The 25,996-nt window shown below is 37.1% G+C and overlaps 1 protein-coding gene across 1 annotated transcript in view; it reads left to right on the top strand.

Annotated features, from left to right (window-relative positions):
* The window catches only part of LAMA2 (laminin subunit alpha 2), a 287,602-nt gene that overhangs the window by 197,960 nt on the left and 63,646 nt on the right, over positions 1-25,996 (top strand). The window contains exons 35-41 of the mRNA XM_059831458.1: positions 4,629-4,740; positions 9,115-9,277; positions 13,768-13,978; positions 15,573-15,689; positions 16,838-17,001; positions 19,395-19,533; positions 25,827-25,929. Of these exons, the coding sequence (XP_059687441.1) occupies positions 4,629-4,740; positions 9,115-9,277; positions 13,768-13,978; positions 15,573-15,689; positions 16,838-17,001; positions 19,395-19,533; positions 25,827-25,929 (1,009 nt within the window). The remainder of the gene's footprint in view (positions 1-4,628; positions 4,741-9,114; positions 9,278-13,767; positions 13,979-15,572; positions 15,690-16,837; positions 17,002-19,394; positions 19,534-25,826; positions 25,930-25,996) is intronic.

The following is a 25,996-nucleotide window of genomic DNA, read 5'->3' as shown; positions in this document are numbered from 1 at the left end:
AAGTAGATTATAGGAAAAGTTTTGCTGTTTTGCAGGTTTATTTTCCATTTTGGGTTATCATCTGTTGTGTTGGCTTGTTTCTACAGGAGCTGTAGAGCAAATGGTAGCCTAGCCTGATTCATTTATTTTGAAGAAATTCTATAGCAAGGCAATGGAAGTCCTGGTTTAAGAAATAACAAGTTCTCATTAAGAGTCAATGAATGAAGTAATTGAAATAGGGAAAATATTTAATGGGAGAATTCAAATATATGCACAAGGTGTGTGAGTTTATTTAAATATGTGTTCTATGTTTCATTTATGAGGGTAGTGAGAGTCTTCTGGATTTCAATCGATGTGCTATTTACTCTTTTTATTAGGAAAGTTTTATTTCAATATAGACCTTATTTTGGTCAGTAAAAGACATTGTCTAAGAAAATAATATAAATTGTGCCACCTAGTGGAGAAAAAATAGGGAAAAGGACCAGCCACAATAAAAATACAGCTGTCCAAAATATATTAATATGAAGGACAAGCAAGAATCATGTTCATGAGTTGTGCTCCCTGCACTGAAATAGCCAAATAAGAAAGACATGGGTTAACATACTGATGAATATACACCTGAAAGAATTTACCTAAACCCCATACAGTTTTAGCATCCAGTCTTAAAATTGTTCATGGCTTACAGAACTAAAATTCTCAGAGAAACTCGTTTGTTTGTGTGGATTATATTAAATTTTGAAAAAAACCTATGGAATCATGGGTAGTGGGTAAGAAAGCATCTGTATTGTGTTTGCATGTGTATGCGTGTATGTGTGTGTCTATACACCCACACACATATGCATACCCAGGTATCTATCTATACCTACTCTGATTCTGAGTTGTAAAGAAAGTTTGTTTTTTCACTTCTGTTTGATCTTTTATTTTTCAGCGAGAAATAACTGTGGTAGTTTTAACTCTACATGGATTTTTAGCTCATGACAGCCCTACAAGCAGGGAACATTATATTTCTTGTATTAAGATTTCTCAATTTTAGGCTAAGACATATTTTTTTCATCTGCATAGCTGCTCTTTTTAGTACCCTTTTCCAATTGCCACCACCACCACCAAAAATTAAATTTTAATCTCCCATGGAGATCACCTAAAATAATGTTGCAAATTCTGACCATCTGTAGACTAGTCTTGGAAGGAAAAATATTGAAGATGTGATCTTAGGGGATTTAGTGTGGTGGTCAGGTTATCACTGCTTCCCTTTCTGCAGTTTTCCATTGTTGCAATGAGTAAGTAGCCTTATGATTTCCAGTTATCCTTACAGAGAGTTGTTAACTGGATTGCAGTTGTTTTTTTTAATTTGGGGACTGGTAACTGGTGGCAAGTCCTACCCTTCTCTTTTTATGTTTGTAAGTAGGAGTAATGTCCCAAAAAGAAGAGTGAGTCCTGATGTAGAATGTTCAAGTCTCATTTCCAAATCAAGAGATAGCCGATAAGCACATAATGGCTAACACTTGGAGCACATCGTACAACCATAGGTAATAAAATTTTTCCCTGTGTCTGATTTGCAGGCTCACTAAATTTTCAAAGTGAAACCAGTAGTGATGAAGAAAAATGTTCATGAGGACTGGTGAGGGGTCTATTTCCAGGAAAAAAAAATTCTATCCATTTTAAGATAAAATGTAGAAGACAATAGTATTGTCTTTGGGGTTTTTGCTTCCTTGTGGTATCTTTTCAACCAGTGATCTCTTATATTAGTGCAGCACTCCTTTTTCTTTTTTTCCATCATATTCTTTCCTTCATTCACTCTGCCATACAGAAATCCTCATGTCTTTCTTGCACTAATTACTTTCTTTTTCATGCACATTCCCACATCTACCACCAGAGGCAGACCTCAGACTCTTCACTTCCTTTCAGTTCACTACTTTCAGTCAAAACACCCTCTTCCCTTCTAATTAGCTACCTTCAGAGCCTTCAAGAAAGACAGGGATCAGAATCACGTCTCTTGATTGAAGTGCTTCTTTTGACTTTGTAAACTTTTTCATTTCTCCCATACCACTGAATTTCTCAAGCTCAAAAATTTCTGAAAGTGGTAGCAGAGGCAACTTAGTTTGCAACAGTTGGAAGTATTTCGAGGGAGAGCCAAGAACTTCCATCTATACAGTGAGGTCTGTGTTTACTCGTCCTGTGGTGTGCAGCTCACTAGCTGGAGAAATTCCTGTAGGGCTCCCCCCAAGATGCCATCCAGAGGAGTTTCTTATGGCTTGATTAAGACCTCAGACTAAACACACAAACAAAACCATGTGTGTAATTGCTGATACTTGCTAATAGTCTAAGTTGCTAAATGGCTAATAGTCTTCAGATTTGGACAAGGCCTTCCATGTAACCTTCATTACTAAGTACAAGCTGTGAACATCACCAAAGCAGGTTCACTGATCTCAGATACTTTATTTACTAGATTCCATGGTAGGGATCTCATTTATGCTAAAAAGTCTTATTTGTGTCCAGACTTCTTGAAGATTCATTCCAAACCCTTGTTCTGGGTCCAGTCTGCCTGACCCTTATTGCTCCCCCAGAAAAAGTTTGTTGTGCCTGTTTAAACTGTTAGGAGATGCTGAAGACTGACCTTATAGAAATGGTGAACTGTAGTAAACTGAATGTATAGAAAATGAGTAGGACTTTATTAACAAATGGAAACATTTAATTAGCCATGGAATGGCTAAGTAGTGTGAAGGATGTTTGCCATTTAATTTGGTTTATGGAATTAAAGCCACACCAGATAATGAAGCGAAAAGTTATTTTTCAGCAAAGCATATAATGGCAAAATACAGAAAGCCTTCAGTGGAGCTGAATGGGATTTAAGTACTAAAGAGAACTGTCACCGAGAGGAAATGAAAACTGTTCAATGACAGATTAATGTGCGCAAAAATGTAGTACATGCCATTCAGTCATAAATATTGAGAGGTTAAAGTGGCCAATTGGAATTAACATGAATGTGGCAAAAGTAATCAAAACTAAGAAAAGTTTATGTAAGTTATAAAACACCATTTGTAGTAAAGGACTTAGAAATATTACAGAGTATAATAAAAGTGAATGTGAAAATTCCAAGTACATAAAAACCAAAGAATAAAAGGCTGATTGTGGAGGATTTGACAATAAATGATAAGGTAGTTCTCAATTACCTGAGGAATGATATGACATCAGAAATGCCAATCTGGGTTAGAGCAGTGGTCCATCAAGACCATTCTGGTTTTGCCTTTTTCCTATCCCAATTGCCTCTTACAGCTCACTGTGACAGTATTTTAGTTCTGTATCCAGGCAGGTAAAGGGGTTTTGTAAATCTTAGAGGAAGTAACCACTAGCACGATTAAAGCTGTATAAATGTGAAAAGCCATGTTCTTCTACTGATATAGGGATGAAATAGAACCAACTCTCCCCAGTCAGTATGGATTCTTAATTCTTCCCATATAATTCTATTTACCTGAACCATCTTCATATAAATTACTTTCAGAGTAACTACTCTGAAGTAGACCAAAACCGTAAGCGGTATGGTAATGCCAGGGATTTCATTTCAGAAACCCAGCTGTCCTGATGTATCTTGAGGGCTTCCATCTAGAAACTAAAAAGGCAAAAATAAATTTGTTAAGGTGATACTATTTCTCTTTGCCTATTATTGAAATGTGAGGGGGTTTTTTGTAACTGAGAAAACAGTTTGTACAGCTCAAGTCAGAGAAAACTTAAGCTCATTTTGAATTATTGACCACCTAGCCATTTCCCAGAGACTGGAAAGATCATAATGCCCTGCTTCGAGACATTTCTTGGGAATGCAGTCCCCAAAGAAAAAAAACTGAGGTTTTTTTTTGCTTTAGAATACAGTTTAACAAGCTTTGTTGCTTGAAATGGTCGGCTGCTTTGTAATAAAAATGTCTCCATTTTGTAGATAGGGACCTTGAGAGCTAAGCAGAATGTCTTAAGCTGATTCCTTTCCTTAGCATGTTTTTCAGGTCTGCAGCAGATGTCTGTCTTCATCCTGCTGCTGCTGCTGTGATTCAATAAAATTATAAAGCATTTAGTTACAGAGAGCTAAAATTTTACCGAGCACCCCAGGATGTTGTAAACAAACAACTTCAAGCATTAGAGCTGAAAAAACCCAACTTTTTGTCCTCTCTCTTTCTTGATTTAATTAATGTATTGATTTAAAATTCTTCTTGCTCGTTGGCATGAACTGTCTCTTTGAGAGTGCCTCCAGGGAGGAGGCAAGGAGGTCATGATATCTGCTGCACTTTGTCAATCGGAAAGCACACAATTGTGAAACTATGGAAAGTATTCCCTGAAGAATCTATTAAAAGGTTCCAAACAATGTTTCTTTAAGCAAATTCAGTGAATAATTTCATCCTGTCTCCCTTTGTGTGCTGTTGCACACAACTAGGGTTTCTAAGAACCTAAAATAAAGCCTTCCAATTTCCATTTAAAGGAAAAGGTAAAAAAATATAATTGTGTACTTGAACAGAGCATGTCATTTCCCATGCATCTGATCAATAATTCATTGATTGCCTTTTGCCTGAGGAAAGTTTTGTATGCAGATTCAGCCAGTAGGAATATTGCATAGTGCAGCCTTGTCCTGTTTATTAATTATACTTTTTCTGAATTTGGATCACTAGGCTACTAAGGTGACAGCAGATGGTGAGCAAACCAGGCAGGATGCTGAGAGGACTAATGACAGAGCGAAATCTCTTGGACAGTTCATCAAAGGCATTCTCCAAGCTGCTGAAGGTATTGGGAAAAGAAAAATATGCCAATTGTTTCTCAAGAAAGCTGAAGGATGCTGGGGAAGAGGGTCTGAGAGACAGTGAGGAAGAGTTTATTCACTGAGAAATGTTATGTGCTTTAAATGTTTAGTGAAGAAAGTATGGTCGACTATCTTCAGACTATTTGCAGTCTACAGATGCAGTTTATATAAACAGTGCATTGGTAATTATGATCAAAGACTAGCAGAATATTGAGTATGTTTCTTCAGGTTTTTTGCAATTATTTCAAGAAAAGCTATTATGATGAAGTAACTAACAGGGTTTAGCTTTTGTTTATTTTCAAAGCAGTTAAAAACATGTATTGGTAAAAAAGCTTGATGTCATTTTAGCACTTGGTACCTTAGCACTTCATCTTAATTCCCCAAAATTACTTCAAAAATACATTACTACTTGCTGTTAATGAACATCTGCAGCTTGGAATTTGCAAGTGACTCCTAACCCTACCTAAGTAGTGGCATGGAGCCAACTCTCTCTCTCTTCCACAAGCTGATTCACTGCACTTACAAATGCAGTAAAGACTTACACGCAGAAGTATTGTAGATGGCTTTGAGCAGCAAGACTTATATATTGCATGGAGCTATTAAATAAGATAATGGTTGAAAAATATGAAAATGATTGGCAATCACAGGCAGGTTTTTTACTTGAAAAATACTGGTCTGTACTTTCTTCCTCAAAACTCCCACTACAGTACTGATTTCAGTAGTTATGATTCTGAAGGTCCATTTCATTGAAAGGGAAAGTTTCCACTTTTGTCCAAGTGCTATAAAATACATTTTATATTGCCTTTCATGTAACACTTCCCAGTACATGCCCTGTAGCTGAACTGAACAGCAATTTAGGATATCTTTAGGACATGCAACTTTGACATGAAATAAATGTGGAAAAAGCAACAAGAAAAAGTAAGCAAGTCTTCAAGAAGTTTTTTAAACAAAAGACCAGGTTCTTCATATTTCAAGATGAATTTGGGATGACAAGGGCTAAACCAATTTTTTGCTCCACAAGTTTTATGCCCAGTGTTTGTAACTCAAACAAAAGTTTCCTCAAGCAGGTTTAGCAACAGGAAGTACAGAGTTAGAAGACATTGAGGGGAATGAAGAAAATGTATGCAGTATCTTAGAAGTAGACAAAGACTTTAAAATCAATGTGTATGCCTGGTGGCCAAGTTAGCATTTTAAGAAAAGATGAAATATAGGAGCACAGGACTGAAAGATACCTCCTGGGTTGCTGCATCCACTCCCTTGCTATCATAAACTTTCTAACCCTCATCTTCAAAGTAGTTCCCACAAATACACACAATCTGAACAGGAGGCAGTTTCAGAACTCTGCATAACTACATTTCTAGCTAAAAATATTCATGTTTAGTTTATCATCGTGTGTTCTTTTGCCAACCTTGTTCTTTAGTTCAAATAGGTTTTTTCCTCTCCATAGTGCTTCTCCTCCTTCCCCCACCCCCAACTATATTTGTAGAGAGGAATTGTATTCTCCTTTAGCCCCTTTTTTTCTAGACTAAAACACCTTAAAGCATATTCTCCCAAATCTCCTGCTCACCTTCACATTATTTCCCTTCCTCTGTTCAAAATTAGGTTCATCTTTCCTGAGCACAGGTAACAAGCATTGAAATGAGGTTGCTTCAGTGTCTTGCACTTCAGTAGCAGTAAAACCTGCCTATGTCAGCTCTCCTAATACATTCTGGGATAGCATTTTGGTTTTTTCACAGCTGGGTGCCATTGGAGATTCACGTTATAGCTATGTTCTTCTCATTCATACCTTATATCTAACTGGCAAAGCCATAGTTTACAGATGAAATTTCTGTTGTTGTTTACTTTACAGCCATATATTTTCTACTATTAAGTCTCATTCCAGTCTGATTACTTCAATTTTGAAGCTCACCCAGTTCTTTCTGCACAGTATTCCAACCCTTCTCTAGGAAGACTGTCTTACAACTTTTCCTCATAAGCATATTTTATCAGTAGACTTCCTTTTTTTTTTTTTTCTTTCTGCAGGATCATTAATGAAAATATTCAACTGGATTTGTTATTAAACTGTATAGTCTGACATGTGCTACCTTTGGAAAAAAAATAAAACCACATTCATTTATTCCACATCCTGTTTTCTGCTTACTTCCAAAGCAAGTTCTCAGGCCTTAGTAGAATTCCCATTTCTTCAGAACAGGCACTACATTTGCTTGTTCTCAGTCAAAAGGTCTTCCTTCTGGATTTGCAATGTCATGCACCAGATATTTCAGGTTTCTAGAATAGCAGTTCTCTGGCCATTCCAGCTTGACTACTTCAAAATGTTCTTCCTCTGGTTGTGATAATTTCTATATCCTTATTTCTGATTGCCACCCTCAGTTGTCTTCCTATTCAAGATCACCGTCTTTCAAAAACTGAGGATAAACTTTCGCCTTATGTTGGAGCCATTTCCTACATTATTTTAAAATTTGATGGCATTTTAACTGCATATTGGCCCTATACCTTCTTTGTCTCTGTCTTTTTGACCTATGAGACATTGCTAGATTGTTCCTTAAAGACTTCTGAAAGTTATAGTACTTTGGATCTCTAGGAATGCAGGCCTGTATCTGTGACCCCAAGCTCCCTAGTACTTGTTGCCAGTAGGCAACAACTTTAGGACGAAATGCCATGAAAGGACCTATTTCTTTCCATTGACTGAAGGCAGTGCTTGAGAATGACAGTGCTCAGAAGTACATGATTGTAGATCTGACAGATGACTCCCTAAATGTCAGGGAAACAAGGAATTCTTCAAGCCATAAAAGCTCCTTATTACAAGTGAGAAGTTTGTAGTGATTTGTAGCGACCAAACTCTGACCATTGATCCACTTGTACTGAACCAATTGCTGACTTTCTGAACTTCTGAGCACCTGTAACTAGTTTTTCCTCTTAACTATGGAATTTCCCCAGCTTTGCACCTCCTTATGTTCATCTGTGTCACTGCATCCAAATCTTTTACTGCCACTGGACTCTGATAGTTTGCAATATACTAAGACTAGAAAGTAAAAAGAGAAGGATGGAAGAGAAAGATAAAGCTACTCATAAATTTTCCTGAACCTAACAAAAGCTGAGATAACATACCCATTTTCCCTTTTAAGGTAAATATTCAGAGTGGTTAAATTACTATTTATTTATTCCAGATTTTTTAAAAAATAATATATGCCTATTCCTGGCCTGAGGTAACTTAATAATGATACATAACATAATGCACAGAAGCGATCCATGATCCGTTTAAGCAAAGTGTAGTCTTTTTCCAGTCCTCACTACCAGTTTAAAAAACCACTCTTGATTAAAGATCCAAATCTCAGTTCTCACCAGCAAATCAAAGACATCATTGGTTTAGAATTTTCTTCATAATTTGCTTTAAACCTACCCAATGTGTAGATGAAATAGTAATTTATTTGGATTTTGGAAGACAGATTTTAATTTCTTCAATGAAAAATTTAATTTAAAATATTCAGAAGTAGCTATGCCAACCAGGAGCTGTGCTGTGCTATTTTGGAGAAATCAATTACTTGGGAACCCTGTGCCGACGGAAAAGCAGCAGTATTTTTTAAAATTGAAGATGGAATTGATTGTTGTAAATAACCTAGTTGCTTCTGAAAGTGTATATTCTAATAAGTTGTAGTGTGCTATGGCAGAAAGATTTTAGTCAGTCCTTGAATCTGATACCACGTGTACAGCTTTATTCGTTAGGAATAATTCAGGTATTCCAAACACATAATACATTTACAGTGTACCATCATCTATTCCAAACTTCATACCCTTCTTTTCCATTTCTGTCTATCTGCTTCTAAACACGAGCAGGTTTAGACATATGTGGGTGTCTTTCACTCCTCTTCTCTCTCCTTTTTCTGAAATTTCCCAGTCATTTATTCTTCCTAGCACTTTTAAGTCTGAATGCTAAAAATGACATATTTTGAAATTCTCCAAAAGTGGGTTAAATCTAATTTTCATTGTTTGTACTGACTGCCCCCTAATTCTGTGAGCAATATACCAGATTGTCTTCTGCTGTTTCAAAGGTTGAGTGCAAATTCTTTCTTTCAGAGGGAGGAGGAGGGGAGCAATATATTTCTTATACTGGATATAAAGACTTCTTCACTTTAATTATTGTGCTTAAAAGTGAGCTATAATAAAGGGTTTGATGAAACATACAACATTTTCTCATTTGTTACTGATCATTGGATTAGCCATCCTTTATATTTCACAGCATGAATAACCAGCACAAGTTGCATTCTACTTGCTGATAGAGTTGATGGGCAGATGCTTAAAGCCTCTCTGTTGTTTTTATTTACTCCCTACATAAATATTTTTTGCCCCCCCCACCGCAGTTGCAAATGAAGATGCTATAAAACTGAACAAGACACTTGGAACCCAAGATGAGACCTTGGAGAAGAGTCTTCCAGAACTGCAGAGTGAGGCTGACAGAATGATCGCAGATTTGAGAAGTAGAGACCTGAATACGCAAGAAAGAATAGCTCAAGATGAGTTGAAGTGAGTAGAGAGACCTCAGTCTTCAACCTCCCAGTGATAACATCTGATTCTTGTAAATGTTATTGTCATCCTTTCCAACCATGTTTTCAAGCTCGGTCTTACAGAAACTTGAAGGAAAGCAAAGTCTAATACTTCATGTCTGTTAATGTAGTATTTGCACTTTTGGAAATGCTTACGTATGTGGAAAGCAATCCCTAGGAAATTACTTCTCTGCTCCATAGGTACCAGCAACATTTCTAATCAAATTCTAAGCAATTTTTCTCAGTTTGTTTTTAGCTTCCACTTCAGACCGGATGTCTAGAAGCTTGGGTTTTTTTCTAGAAAACTAATTGGTCTAATAAAAATATTATCTGTCTGCAAAATTTGTCCTGCATCATAGACATTCAAAAGGATGTATTTTGCCATGTATAGAATAGTGTAGATTAGAATATTCCAAATCTCAGAAGCCCAGGGTTTGGTTATTTAGCTATCTGTAAAAATAAAAACTATATATGTATATATAATTATATGGGCAGCACTTCACAAAGCATTTTGCAAAATGCTGAAAACTTACCTGATCCAGAAGAATACTTGGCTTGAAGTTAAAATTCTGATAGTCTGTTACTTCTGTATCAGTCAGACCAGGTATATTCCTAGAGCTAGGCTTTGCTTAGCACTTCACCAAAGGAAACAACTAGCAGGTAATCCAGCTGAGCAGCTACGTGGTCCATTGAAGTTGTGATGGCTCAGAAAACTGTCTGGGATAGAGGTACTCAGGCCTGAAAATGTCAGTTGTCAGGTGCATGCATACTGTAAGGAGACGTAAATAGAATACAAGATTAGTTAAGAATTCCAAGCAGTATAGAATCAGATTTGCACTGCCTATCTTACACTTCATAAAGCCGATCATTTTCTGAAAATCCTACCAGTACAGTAGTTCTTCCCATAATTCTGATGGCTTCACTTTCTGTTCTCTTGAGAAAGGATATATTGCAAACTTATCTTCCAGCAATTTTTTATTGCTTTTTCTTCTGATTCCACTGAGCCTCTTCTATCCCTTCTTCACACACACATAGAAATAAACTAGGAAAAAGGAGGCATGAGAAAAAATTAGCCAAACCTCTGAAAGTGCTGCATGCAATTCTAGGGCAGACTGGGGGGAAGCCTTTCAAACAAGGTGTTCTTAGTCTTCAAATGCTACAGACAACATGAAACTGTCAGACTATCATGAAATCCTACTCTAGCCCAATAGCTAGAGTAGGAAATGCAGTAGAGGTTTTTTGAGGGAAAGAACTTCTCTCCCTCATTCTTCCTGAAATGTGCAAAGTGAGTATTTTCATTTCCTGGCAAAGGAAAACATTTTATACGAAGATACACATGAATATACTCACTGATTTCGATCAAAGTTGTATGGTTTATCTTAAGGATAGATTACCTCTTTATAGGCAGTCATTGAAATCCAAGAAATTTTGGCAGTGAACTCAACAGAAGGAAAATTAGTCACTGCGGATTACAGGGTGGGGAGGAAAGGTCCCTAGATCATGTTTTCTGAAACTCTTTTATAAAGTACTGCCTTTTAAAGAAAAATGTCTTAAAACTACTTAAATAATGTAGTAAAACAGTGGATAGGTTGCATTCTGCAAGGAAAACGGATGAAGAAAAATTAATCATTCTTAAAATTGTGTGTGTGCGCACGCATGTGTGTGGATCACTATGCTCAAATGTACTCTTACAGACTCATTTAGAAATATTTGCTTTTGACTGCAAGTCTCATGATCACTTTGAAGTAGTTAATCATGTTTACTCTTTGGTCACATGTCTGTTGGCAGTGATTGTATTCTGCTTTCAGGATTTCATCCAAGAACAGAATGACAAGAATCAGTGGATTCTTCTTACCTCTCCTATGTTTTCAGTGAATTCTCAAAAGTTAAATGAAGAAGACAAATGAAGTAAAGTCTTCTTGCTTTCATAGATGGCAAAACTTCTCTTACATATGCAGCTCTTTCCCTCATTTATTTTCCTTTAAACTTTTCAAATCAAGTCTGTAATCTGATTGCCTTCATGTACTGAAATGGCACGTTAGTCAATAATTTCTTTCTAAAAAGAGCATGTTAAAAATACATCAGTTTCTGTCCTAAACCACCCTGATTTTCATACTTATGAAATAAATCTTTCAATATTTTATAACATTCCTACATGTTTTCTCGGATGCCTCTGAGTTGCTATCAAGGGATGCTGGGAGCCAGAATTCTATCTTTCTATTTGGTATGCTGAATAGCTTTATTTTTGTGTGACTTGTTCTTCCATAAATTTATCTGATGGCTTTTGAGCCACTGTGAACTTCTATCATCCAGTTTCCTGTAAGAATGAATTGTGTAACTCAGCCACAGAGTATTTGAAGAGATGCCTCCTGTGTTTTGACTTTGCTTCCTGAATTTTTCATTTTTGTGTTTGGAGAGACATTGGACAATTGATCACCTTATCCATGCTACTCATGATGTTATATTCTTCATTTCTCCTCCAGATAGGACAATTCTAATATATTTAGACTCTCGCATATATACAGTTTATTTTTTTAATCATTTTACCATCAGTTTCTAATCTTTCTTTTGTTGCCTTGTACTCATTTTCAGGATCCAGACCATACAGCATTCCAGGTGTTAGGCCAGACCTGTGATTGTTTCTTCTAACACTTCAAGCACTTTGTATAGTTTTCTTCTTTTTCTAGGAAGGTATCCAGTGCAAGTAGCTCAGCTTAAATGTACAAGATGATAGTATTTCAAGTAATATGGTGCAGTCCAGTCACACAGAAATTCTGGTACATAAAGCAAGGGATTACATCGAGCAGATTTATTGCCTTGTACTTCATTAGAAAAAGCAGAGGGAAAAACGCACAACAGGTCGATATGGAAGTGTTATCTTTAGAGCACCAATAAGGAGTTTTGAGGTAGACTACTGGACAGATAGGTAGTTTGGACTGTGCTATGAGGCAAGGGCATAAAAAGGAGATCCATCTATCTTGTACTGTTCCTCCAGTACTGCAGAGTCATAAAGGTGTCAAAATTTGCCGGAACTGTAAGATAGTAGCTGCTTATACAAAGAACAATGGAGGAGGTATGGGAGAAATTCTGAATTCCTTTCTACACTTCTGTGACAGGGTGTCAATACTGGGATTTAATTTTTCATTAAATATTTTGTCCTCAGAAGTTGCAAATTCACAACGTGAATTTTTTTTTTTCATCAAAACCACAGGCAGGGTAGATGGGGGCGGGCGGGGGGGGGGGGGGGGGGCGGGGAATCTATCTCAGAAAATCCCAAAGCAAACGTAACAATTTGGCTTTCCTTGGCTCTGGTTCAGATCCTTCATCTACATTATACCCAGTGGCAGCATATCTTTTCCACCTCTCAGTTATTTTTTTTGTGTGCATTTATTTATGTGTTTATTTTTGGAAGGTTTCTAATGGAACTGACTATAGGCAGGCCAAACTGCAATGTTTTTCAGAAAATAGAAAATACAGTTCTTGTTTTCCACACAGCTTCTTCAGCCACATTGCTGTAATGAGACAGGAAGAAAAACTTAATCTGTTCTAGGTGCGATAGATTTCTTCTGTAGGTATTATCTATCCTACAGATTTCTGTTTACTTAGGATTTTTCTTTATCTCTAAAGCATTGCTTTGGAAGTGCCTCTTTTCTTTGTTGTCTTTTTTTTTTTTGCTGTCCTTGTCGTATCATTGTATTAACACAGTGGTGTTGCATTACGTGAAGCTGATTCAATGGCCTGCTCTCATGAGGCAGACAAATGACAGGGCATAAAGACTCCGGTACTCCAGTCCTTTAAAACTGGGTGCAGCAACTCTCTGATGATCAAGAAATATTGTATCCACTGCCAAAAGCAGGCACTTGTGAACCTTCTATTTCTGTGTTGCCAAAGTTCATTAAAAATATCCCAAAATTTATTTCAGATAAGCAAAATTCTTTCACTACTGGAAGTCATAAATCCAAGGATCCTGGGGGTTGTTTATTTCACAGGAAAGTACTTGTGTTTTTTGACTGTCTAAAGCAGTTTGTCTTCTCCAAGACAGATTGAAAGCATGCATATCTACATATCCCCCTCAGTTCAAGGTAGGAAACCACTTAGTGTCATGTGTCACATTAATGTGAATGAAGGAAATCTTTTCAAGAGGCTGAAATGTTTCAGAACACCTCGCTTTACTAGTCAGACCTCAAGAATGGTAACTTACCAAAAGAAAAAAAAGACAAAACAGTCTTCAATGGAGAATATTTGAATATTTTCTACTTCGTAAATAGGACCTTAGTGGCATTTAAAAACCTCTTTAAGAAAGAGCTTAAGAACAACTGTTGTTTCACTTTATTAAGCATGTATTCTCTTGAAACTTACTTCGAGATTTAATTTAGAAGTCTACTTCATTTGCTTGTTATTAAGAATATTCAGACTATTCGGTGTAGGGAATATGAACTCAGTGCCATCATGGGTGGTGGTGTATTGCAGGAATGCAGAAGATCTTTTGGACAAGGTGAAGAAATTATTTGTTGAGCCCAGTGAGAAAAATGAGGATCTTAAAAATGAGGTCTGGGACAAGATAGCAAACTACCACACCATAGTTGATGATGCTCGAGATCTACTAAGAGAAGCTACGCGTAAAATTACAGAGGCTGATCGTTTATCTGCAGTCAACCAAAAAAATATGACCATGGTAGAGGTGAGTGCAGACAAGTTGTATCCTTGATTACTTGGAGTCTGATGAAAGTTTGAAACTTTGCATGATTAAATCTTGAAACAAAAATATAAGCAAAACAAAAATATTGTTTTAATATAACTGTATCTGATGTAATTAAAAGGAAACATGTTCCTCAGAATGAGGAAATACATTGACTTTTAAAAGTAGAATTACTCCACAGCTTTATCAAAATAATATCATCTGCTTTTAAACACTGAGTGGAGAGTGCATTGGATTTATTATTCTGGGGGAGATTAAATTCATCCCAGTATAAATAGTCATGTAAAATTCAAATCCTGTGCTCAAGATATTTAAATAAGAGTTCAGTTAAAATCTTTGCTGTCATGTATCTGCTCCTAGAAAACTTATACTTTCATCTCCCTTTCCAGCCCTTGGGAAGAAGACTGAAGGGGGTATGTGGATATTAGAAAGTAATAAATCAAACTCTATCCTCTGTAGTTAGTAGCTGTTATAAATGATCTCTCTCATAGCAGAGGGGTCTGCTTGTGATTTAATTTAAGTTGCAGAGACTTAAAGAGCATATTATACTGTGCATTAACAAGCATTTAACCAAGACATAAAGAGGAGAGTCAACCTAATGAAGATAAATGTTTCAGCTCTGTTTGTATCTCAAAGAGCTTTCGCCTCATGTACAATGATGAGGTTAGAGTTCCGAGACCTCAGTTCTCAGCAGAGATTTGTGGGCTTGATTGAATTATGGAAATATAGTGCTGTAAAGAAGTTAGGTGATCCCTGTTCTGTGTGTATTCTTCCCAAAGGTGGATGGATAAAGGTTGGATAAATTACCTGCTATCTCAGTTTTTAAAATATTCTCTTCATCACAGTATCAGAGTGCCTGAAGGCATCCTTTTCAGCAGTCCTGCCCACCTGGTTGTTTTGAGGAGTTGTTTTGCTTTATTTTAACCCTGTTTTGATCAAGAAGCCATCACAGCATTCTTAATGCTAGAATGCCATGGTCACCTATCAAACTAATCTGTGGTATTCAATGGATCTTGCACAGGAAACTGCCAGTTCCTTTTTCAGAAGTCCATCATTATTACACAATATGCAGTATTTTTACTAGTTGTAAAATCAAGAATCCTAAGGTTGCTTCAAACCACCATCTTTTATTTTGCATTCAGTAGTTAGTGAAACACCAGTGGGCGTAAATAGGAAAGGAACAGAATATTTTGATAAATTTTGCCTTCATAGCCAGAGAAGGTGATTGTTAAAATGAAGAACTTGCACATCTGGGTAAAGATTAGGATTTCTAACTTCTTTCTGATTCATTTTGCAATAGTACTACAGTCAGTTACCTCTGTTATAGAGCAACAAAAAAACCTACTGTGTGGGAGGGGGATACATGACTGGGGACAGGAGGAAAGGGGAAAGATATCTTACATTATATGTGCTTTATTGTTGTCACTATCTTTGCTCTGAAAGCTCAGAGAATTCCACAAGTGGTATTGTGGCATGGTGACCAAATGCAGTCTTGTATTGGGATGCTGGTATTTGAACTGGCATCCGCGTTCTAGTAAGCAACTCATATTTTATTTTGTGTGAACACATCCTATAGAAAAAGAAGCAAGCTGTAGAAGATGGCAGACAAGATGTTGAGAAGAGCCTGCAGGAAGGGAATGATGTCCTTAATGAAGCCAACAAACTTGCAAATGAAATCAGCTTAGCTGTAGCCGTGAGTGTTTTATCATCCTTACCTGAAAATTAGTACAACAAAGCATCATTATGGAAGCAAAATAGATAATTAAAGTAACACCTGATTTTTCTTTTTATTTGTCAATGTTGGAATATTTTAACTGGAAGAAATCATTTTTCCATTGCTGTATGGCAGAAAAGCTAATCTGGTATATAGAAATTATTAACTTTGAAATTTGAATGATTCATTGCATTACATAAAGAGCTAGCTCATAATTTTTCATGGACTCTGCTTTCTTTTATAAATATGGTATTGTGATTGTGGTACTGACTATCTTTAGAATTGCAGATGCAGCAGACCCATTCACAGTCTCACTGCGACTTTGTGATCTAGATGTAGATTTATCTGCACAAAAACTGTGTGTGCGTATCAGAAGGAAACTTTAGAAATAATTTTTTGCCTGTGGCAACAAGTCTAGATAGATCAGGGAGAGGAGAGAATTGCACTCTCATTTCACATAACATTTTTGAAAATTCTGCCTTAAAAGTTTTATCAACAGTTTGAGATCAGTGTCTTAGCTACACAAAAAAAAATATCTTGAAATATCGCTAGTTCTGGAAATATTTTCATCTTTCATTGGAATTTGTTATAATGAATGGAAAAATGCCTTTTGGAGAAATGGGAAAGGAAGCACTTTGAGACAGCTTATTGGAACAGGAATGGCAGGTCTTCAAAAAGTATAGTTCTTACTAAGATACATTAATAAGCAAACATACATTGGAGTCAAAGGGTCCCGAAACATGAAACTTCTGTCATTGGTTAGTTATTATTGTGGAGCGCAACAACAATTTAGTATAACTGTGTACGCATCTACATTTAGGAAAGAAATCCGAATTAGAGTTTATAAGATACTTTTAAACTGTGCAGTTCCTTAATTGTAAATTAAAAACTTCTAAGCTCAAGAGAGGCAAGTAGCTCTTCAAATATTCTTTTGTGTCCCCTCTGCTCTCCAGTTCACCCATTCCTTTATTCGTTCCATATTAGTTCCCTGAAGTCTTAAAGCACAGGGAAGTTATGAAATAATACCTCACAAGGAAAATATACTCACACACACACACATATATATATAAAGGGCTACAGAGTGCTTGCATTTAACTGCTTAAAGGCCTTTCTTCCATCATTTTCAGTACGTAGAAGGCATTGCAGATAAGATACAGCCAATGTCTGATCAGCTGAAGGATAAAATAGACGACTTATCACAAGAAATTCAGGACAGGATGCTTCCAGAAAAGGTGTTGCAAGCTGAGAACCATGCAGCCCAGCTGAAGGAATCATCTGCAATACTGGATGGGTAAGGCAGCCATTCATTGGTAATGATAGAATCATGAAGCAGGTTTGCTTGACAGAAATTGAAGGGCATTCTTCTTAGACTTTGACATCTGTCACTGGAAGTATACAAATAACCAGTATTCTATATGAGCATACAACTATCCAGTTGATTAATTTGTGCGAGTATCTTTTGTAAATTGTTTCATGCATCTTGTGATGCTTATAGCCTGCATTAACTGCAAACACTGCCCTCAGATACACTCATAACACAGTTTAACTTACCATATACTTACTGCTATGTTGATGTGAAAAAAATTGAACTTTGTCTTACAGAGCCCACTGTGTGTTTTCATAAACAGTTGTTAAAAACAAGCAGTATTTTTATTTTTAAGATGACCATTTTGGTAGGAGACCCTCATTGTGGTGCTAGTTTTTTTACTGTCAGAAGTCCCCCATAGTGACGGACAGCAATCCCTCTAGTGGTCTCAAAACACTCTCCCAAAATGTACCTAAAAACAAATTGTTCAAAATTAAAATTTCTAATGTGGTCAGATAGATACGTAATTTCAAAGGAGAAAGAAATACCGAGGTGCTATGTAATCCTGCATCAGGATAAAGCTGTTTACTTCATGGATTGACATTAAACAGTCGTACTTTACAGGAATATGCAGTTTCTATCTCTCTTGGGAATTCAAAAATGTGTCTATATCTTCACAGCTGGCACTTGGTTGTCTTTCAGTTAATATTAAATTTGCTGAAAAGTACCATTTCATCTTACAGGAGAAATTGAGGGATAGCCCTTTCTTTCCAGTCACCCCCTAAGGCTTCAAATAGTATATTGATTGACGGTGAGGATGCTCTTTTAAGAGTTAGAACATGGAACGGTTCCTGAATTTAACCCAGAAAAAAATTGGTATTTTTCCTGTATACAAGGAGATATTAGTATAGGCTTCTCCCTTATGGGTAATAGCCTGCTGATGAGTAAACGTCATTGGTATTTGGTAAATTCAGCTCCATTCCCTCCTAACCAGAAGGGGTTTGAACCATATTTTGAAGCAGTACTTGAGCTACTAGCTAGATAGCTATTCTGGGCTGCACATTTCTCTAACAGAGCGTCACAAAAACTTACTATAGCCTAGTGAGCTCCATCTGTAGTAGAGGAAGGAGACATGCTTTTCCAGGAGTGATGCAGAGGCAGCTGAGTCATGCTGTTTCTGCAATAGCCTAAAGGGAATCTCTGTCCCTCTATTAGCTACATGTGGAGTCCAGGGAGTATACCTTCTGTCCCGTTTGTCTTCCCTGTTGCGTTTTGTAGAAATCATTAAATACTCATTGAAGTGAGGATTGGAGCCCAGCTGTCCTCAGAGAATAGGTTAATTACTAGGTTAGAGAATTAATTTCTCCTTCTTCCACACACACTGTCTCAATGACTTAAGTATTTTAAACAAGCTGGAACAGGTCCAGCAGGAGTAATCCCTGCCTCCCTTATATTGCCATACACCTTGATGGCTAGAGCATTTCCCAGAGAGGCAAAACTCCAAGTTCAAATCCATTCTTGTCCAGTTCAAGCAGGGATTTTAGCCCATTTACCCTTTGTTCAGGAAAAGCATCATAGGCATCAAGCATAATGTATACTGAGACAGTTGTCTTCAAGTTAATTCTGTAGGTGCAGTACTTCTTTGTAGAAAATATTTGAATACATCACACAGAGAATGCAACAAAAGTTATTCTGCCAGCCTGCTGGTCACAAATGGAAGGGGGGTTAGCTGAGGTCCAGTCCCTGCACCAGGAAATATTATTTGTTTATAATTACCTTTTAATCTAATTATAGTTATTAGAATGGTGTATTTAATGTAAATGGAACATCCCATTCAATATGAAGCATTGTTGCTTATGTTTTCCATTTCCGTCAGCAAAATTAACATTTAGTATTTTGTTTAGACAGTGAGGTCTCCTCCAAACCTGGCGTTTCTGTGTTTGGCAGCCAGACCAAGAAATCAGTTGTTCAGAGAGTCTACTTTAAAACATGTCTGTGATGATCCCCCCATGTTCTTACAGTGCAAAATTCATTGAGTTGCCTGGCTCAACACATAATTTATAAATCCACATTATGAATCTATGTTATCTGGATTATAGTGTTAAGCACTGCACTCTCTTTTCTTAGTGTCTGATCCATTTTTATCTCACAGAACCTCCTCTTTTAGCAAACATTGGGTTTTATGTCTTTCTGCACAGATAAAATGTGAATTCCATTAAACAAATGATGCCAGAACTCCTGAAGTCTCAAGAGTAGCATTGCTGTCTAAAGAAATGCCTTAGAAATACAGGCTGTTGGGTTTAAAAAAGTAGGATATTATGTTCTGTTGAGCTCTGATAGTAGGTTTAATGGTGTGTTTACTTTTCCCATCCCAACAGAATCCTTGCTGAAGCCAAAAACCTCTCTTTCAATGCCACACTTGCTTTCAATGCTTATACTAACATCAAGGATTACACAGATGAAGCTGAAAAAGTTGCCAAGGAAGCCAGGGCTCTTGCAAATGAAGCTATGCAAGCGGTAAGAAAAATAAGTAAATTGGGAAGAAGGCTTAGATTTTCTGTGGAACTGTGCTGCACCTTATCTCAGATCCATGTTTTGCCATCTTATGACTTTTATTTAGAGACCCCTGCCACAATAGATTCTTGTGTTGAGATCAGAAAGCTATGCCCCTGTCAGAGCTATATGTACATTCAGGCTACATCCCTGTTTGTTCCTAACTCCCATTCCTTATTTTTTGTTCCCTTTTAGTTTACTATTCTTCCTCCCTCTGTCTTCTGCCTTTCAGTCTCAGTCTGTGGCTCAAGCCAACAGCTTTGAGTCAGGAGTGTAGATCATTTGATACTCATTAAAGCTAGTTTATATTTAACAAATGTTTTGCACACATCTAAAGAACTCCATACCTTAATTAACTCTTCACCCTCTAGTTCCACAAAAATGCTCAGAGGCACTTCTCTGCACATAGGATGAACTGCATGCACCTGGCAGAATTCTAGAAATGGAGAATTGTAGGAGGGGACCAGAAAGCTTTGTTCATAGAAACCATACAGCTTCTTTTGTGAACTTTGCCGTTTTTTGCAGAGGAATCTTATTCTCGCTATGAGGTACTGCCTGCAAATTTTCAGAGGAAACAGAACTTTAAAAAATAGAATTGTAAGGTAAAGTCAGCTCTCCAGTCGGAGTCATAATGAGGAATTTGGCTCCTTAATGCGTATACTGTGAGCGGAAAATGTTCTGAGCATAGCCAGAATTATTTTTTATGTCAAATATCAAAGGTGTTAATGGCTAATTTGTGGAAGTCAGTCAAGAGAGCATCTGACGCGCACTTCACAGGCAAACAGAAACACAAGGAAATTACAGTATAATATGAAATTTCCAGACTCTATATTTGATACAGAAACATATAAATGAACAGAAGCAACTTGTAGTTACAGCACTTGTACATGAATAAAGGTAGCGTGCAGAGAGCTACTTCAGCCAATTGGATTACGAGAACAGCAAAAGCAATCACATGCTGTAAAGGTCTGTATTTAGGAGAGGGATAAAGTGATCCACTGCACAAAAAATCTAGTAATTTTAGGCTGTTTACATTTTCAACGGCTATTTCAAATAACTCTAAATACTATATTTGTCTCTTGATGAAAAAATTTCACCTCATGCATTAGTATGCACTAGTTCTCTGTAAATAGTTATTTGTTTCACTGGAACTCCTAATTATACTGCAGAAGTAAATAAGGAGCTGTGGATTTTTTTTTTTCTCATTAGGATTTAATACAGATCGCTATCTTTTGCTCCTTTGATGACTCGCAGTGAGGCAGGCAGCTGTTTCAAGGATTGAATAGGGAAAAAAGACACATACAGCAGCCAAGAAACAAAGCAAGCAATTGCAGTATGGCTACAAAAGAGTATATATCAGATGGTGAACTGGTTGATTATACCAAGGAGAGAAAGTGGATAGATAATTTGAAAGGGATGGAGGTGAAGATGGACAATGTGATGTAAATAGAGGCAAGTGAGTAGCAAGGAAAGAGATTGAAATATTATTAAGGTGAGGTTTTAAGCATCTCCATTGCATGTCTTCATTAGAGGGAGCTTGTTTTTTGTTATGAGCTGTATATATGTGTAACAGGGATCTAGTTGATAAAGAAGAAAATGGAGGGAGCTGCTGCCTTTTAAATGTAATTGACTCGATACAGAGTAGAGGTAATCAGTGGTTTACCATCAAATTGCTGCAGAGCAACATAGATTTTAACCATTATTTGGTAAATGATCGTGTGAGGATTTTGTGAAGTTCAGGTATCATTTTGCTCTTCTATTTTTTTGTTTTTATGCAAACACTGTTGAATGTTTGCTCATCCTAAGTGAAGAGCTTAACTGCTAACCAGGTAAATCAGGCTCCCTCTTTCTGCAGGCCCAAAGGAACTTACTTTTAGCTGAGCTTCAGCATGAGAGCAGGAGTGCACCCTCACTCAGGGCTGTCTGGAGCACCGTGGTTCAAGCACTCTTCTAGAAGGCACCATTTGTGGATCTGAGCCCCCTCAGACTGAGAAGCCCCTAGAAACTGTGTCCCCTCCTTCCTGAGAAGGCGCTTCTTAGGACCCTGTGTAGAAGACAGAGATCATGTCTTTCCCCTCCTTTTGAAAGGTGGAGCCATGTTCTCTTCTTTGAGAGCAGTTGTGGGTGCCTATCTTCTGTAAAAGACTCTGATCTCCGGATGCTAGCAGATAACAGAGAAAAGTGCTGAAGCCCACATGCATCCCTGATCCTAGCCTTTCCCATTGGCCAATTATAATGTTGGGTCAGGGGGAGGAAGGTTTCTCAACAGCAGCAAGCTGGTGCATGAACTAGAGATGGTAGGGACAGGACTGAGTTTTAGATTCCACCCTGTATGTCACTGGAGTGAATAATTCACAAGAACCTTTGTGATATCTCAGGGTTTTTTTGTTTTTTGGTTTGTAATGGGAAAATTACTTTGTTTTTAGATTAAGCTAATGTTGCTAAAACAAGAACAAAAAGATGCTTAAAATCCATCGTGATTACAGAAGGCTGATAAATGACTGGAAAAAAATGTATTAAAAATCTGACAGAAAAATTCCTCCTGAGCTTTTTATGATGGATTTGGTCTCCCCTTTAAAAGCAAAATAAATTTATCACAGGTGAGAAATTTCTAGCATTCAAGCAGCTTCAACATCCCATTACTTAGCCAAGGCAGTAACTGACTGAAGAGAGGCGTCATATTAACACATCCAGCTTGTGTCTCACAGATCAGAATCAGTTTTACAATACATCTTGAAAAAGTGTAACTATGCTTGCACTTTTTAGAGAGGGCTTAGAGGCTAGTAACTGGGACCACAGGTGACATGGTAGGTGCTTAGGGTCCTAATTCCTTCTTTGCTTTTGACTGTCTTTGTAGTGGTACCCCAACATTTATGTTGGGTGTCTAGGTTTCCTTACGTAGTAATGGCATAAAACTGCCTAGCCATCCTCCTCATGAGGATATCGTGAGGTGCAAATCATTCATAACATTTTGGTACTTCAGAATACTCAGCTGTCTTCAGGACTGGTAAAAATGAGAGTAGTCCTAACTCTTGCATAGATGAAAAGTTCCCAGGATAAAAGTGTGTGTGAAAAGAAAATAATTTAATTTAAGAATAAGGCAGAACTATTTTTAACTGATATGGATTAGCACTTATGTTTATGAAACACCTTGTATGTGTGTAAGTTCAAGTATGTGATCATCAAAACTGTTCCAGTGCATTTACATCCATGCTTGGAGCTGTACCTCTGCATGTGACCAAAATTACCAACATGTCAGCAGATTTGGGCAACTAGTGCCTACTTCATGTTTACATCCATTCATGAAACCTCAGACAAAATTCCTTTATGCAAATTCCTCAGCAATTCTCATTCTGATATGTGTTCAGATCATGCCCAGCATGCTCTGTCGGGGGAGTCTTCACAGAATGCTGTGACTATGGCTGATCTTATGCAAACTTGCGGTGTGTAGCACATTTCCCTGTTGATGTGGTAAGTCAGCGATTCACACAATCACCCCGGGAGATCTGGAGGGATCTCCTCCATCCCAGAAGAGTGCCATAACCCACCAGGCTATGGGCTGAACTGAAATCTTTCTGCCACTCTTGCAGAAGCTGGGCTGTTTGACAAAAACAGACTTCAAGATTCATTGAAATACCAGAAAAAGGAAGACAGAGAGGATATTCTTCCTAAATTGTTTCCTTACCCAAAATTGTCTGCTAATTATGAATTCATAGTTTTTCTGTAATTTGATGGATGTTTTTCTATTAAACTTTGTTAAATTTTTTGCTAACTCATGGATAGGAAATAAACCAGACCATTAAGGATGATGTATAGTTTCAGTGGCAGCATTTTGTATTATATTATTATAACAGCACTTATGCCTCTAAACGATGATTGAGATTGCATTGTTTGGATAGATCATAATGAAATCCCACTTCTGCCACAAGATGCTACAAGCAGTCAAGCTGCACAGAGTTTGCATGGGGAGGGTAGGGGGCGTGAAAGAAGGCACAGGGTGAGGAAGGTACCATCCCCAGGTTATGGATGCTCTGGAAGAGACAGAATTAGAACAAATTAGATTCCTGAGGCCCTGCAATTTTCCAATTTATCCTGAATCACAATCTAGCTTTACTCTTTTTTCTTTTTTATAGCAAGTGTCCCAATTTAGAAAGTAATATCAAAAACCCTTGGCTCTCAGTCTTATTAAATCATAAAAGGGCTCATCATAACCCAGGCTTGCCACAAGCACACAAACTCCCCTCACACGGTGCCAGAAAATGTTTGGTTTTTTCATTATTGACTTCATCATAACTCGACGTCTTATGAGCCACAAGAAGAGCTGGCAATAAAAGTATGGTTTGCATCAGATGTCTTGATTAATTCTCCCTTTCAGAATTATTTTAAAATAAATATAAAATACAGCCTTTAATCAGTACAAGTATGTTTGTCTCTGAAGGGGCTTTTCTAGTATTAACTTTATGCTGAAATCTGTTTCTGACTAATTGTCAGCAAATGCCCAATTACTGTCCCTGGTTTGATGAACTTCTTGGTTTTGCATTGTAAATCTGGCCTTCCAACTTCATTGTATTGAATATAAACTGCTTTAACAGCCAGTCATCCATGCCTAGTCATTTAATAACAATAAAAATCATTATTTTTGAAGTCTATGGTCACAGAGTGATCATATCCTAGGTTCTGTTGCTAATGGGAAAAGGAATATAAAAGTATTATCTGATTTGACAGGTGCCTCTGCCACAAAATCTGGCCAAACATTCTTCCTTCAGGAGCAGTCTTTTGCTTAATTGGATAGTCCTCCCCCCGCCCCGCCCCCCCCCCCCCCCGGCTTTATATGTATTTTTCTATTACCAATGCTACTTGTATTACGTGATAAAGAAAATCTATAGGAAACTAATTTTGTTCATCTTTCAAATCTTATCGTTTCTGTTGATGTTGAAAGAAATTTGTGTACACAGCCTAATATTTCAGGTGAGCTTGGAAATACGGCAGTCCTGTGGGCCTTACTTTTTAAAATCACTTGGCCTATGATGAAAGCTAAGCATACCTTTACATCCTGTATGAATACAAGGAATCTTTAATAGCTATATCCCTGTGACATGGCAACATATGCCATGAGATAACCTGTAACAAAAACCTTGGTTCTGAATTTTGAAAGTATCCAAAGTGTTCCCTAAGATTTTTAAAAGAAAAAGAAATGGGCAAGTCCAATATATGGTTTTTACAGTGTCGTCAAAAAACAACAGAGATTCAGTAGTATGCGAAATATAACCTCTGGGCTTGCTCATTATATAAATAATGAATAGCAATAATAACTGTGTCATTTAATTGACACACAGTTAATTTTGGATATATGTATCTGCCCTGGAAAATGAAAAGTAGCTGCTTCTTAATTACATACTAGTTACAAGGCTGTGACCCATGACTAATATAGAATGTTATCTGGCTGTCAGGAGTATTCTCAAAGAAATGTATTCAGTATGATGTGTGACCTGAGTTCAGTCTTACAAACTGAACAGTAAGTGGTTCAGAACGTAAAGGATTTCCTACCAACTGAAAATACTAATCTAATTTAGAAAAATCATTCTATCTATTAATCAGTCTCTGCACTGAAGATAGAGATGAATGTTTTTCAAAAGAAAGCTCTTTAAGTACCATGATATGATGAAGGATGGTTATCTATTAATAAAACTCTTTCAGATTAACTGCAGTTTTCCCTTCTTGTTAAACTCTATTTCTTTTATATCATATTTTCTTTACTGACCTAGCAATTGCAATTCTTGAGTTTAACCACAAAGGCATCTCTGTTGTTGGTATTAGAATTTGGATCATCAGATCCAGTCTGGCTTCTAAAGGTACTGTAGCTGCTCTTAGGGAGAAATACTGTATTGCATGGTGGTGTGTCCATAGCTGGAGGGAGAAACCCATGTTCAAGTTGAAATATCTTTTTGTTTGTTTTGGACAAAGTTTTGCTCCTAGAGTCAAACCTGTTTCTTTAACACTATAAACATTTTCTCTTTTTATTAAAGTCATCACTGGTATTCCAAAGGAGATCTGGCTTCCCGTAAAAACAAAAGGAAATTAATTAGAGAATTTCTTCTTTTGTCTCTTGTAGACCAATATAACAGCAATGCGATATGTAATTCAGAGCACACTGACGTTCACTGAAAATTTAGATGACTGTTCACTTAGATCATCTTCATATATCTTTTATGACTTCAGACTTCCCTGTATGTATGACACTGCTTGTTTGTCTACAGACATCTGGCCCTCAAGGATCATTGAAGGATGGTGCCAAGAGCTCTCTTCAGAAAAGCTTCAGGGTCCTTAATGAAGCCAAGATGTTAGAAAATGTTGTGAAAGGTATGTGCAGTATATGGCATTCAGGCCCTTTAAATACAAGAAAAGCATTGTGAGACTGCTGGACTTC

This window comes from Gavia stellata, chromosome 2 (assembly GCF_030936135.1).
Source record: "Gavia stellata isolate bGavSte3 chromosome 2, bGavSte3.hap2, whole genome shotgun sequence".
Classification (NCBI taxonomy): Eukaryota; Metazoa; Chordata; class Aves; order Gaviiformes; family Gaviidae; genus Gavia; species Gavia stellata.
Note: the sequence above shows the minus strand (reverse complement) of the source record. Positions and strands in the feature narration are given on the sequence as shown.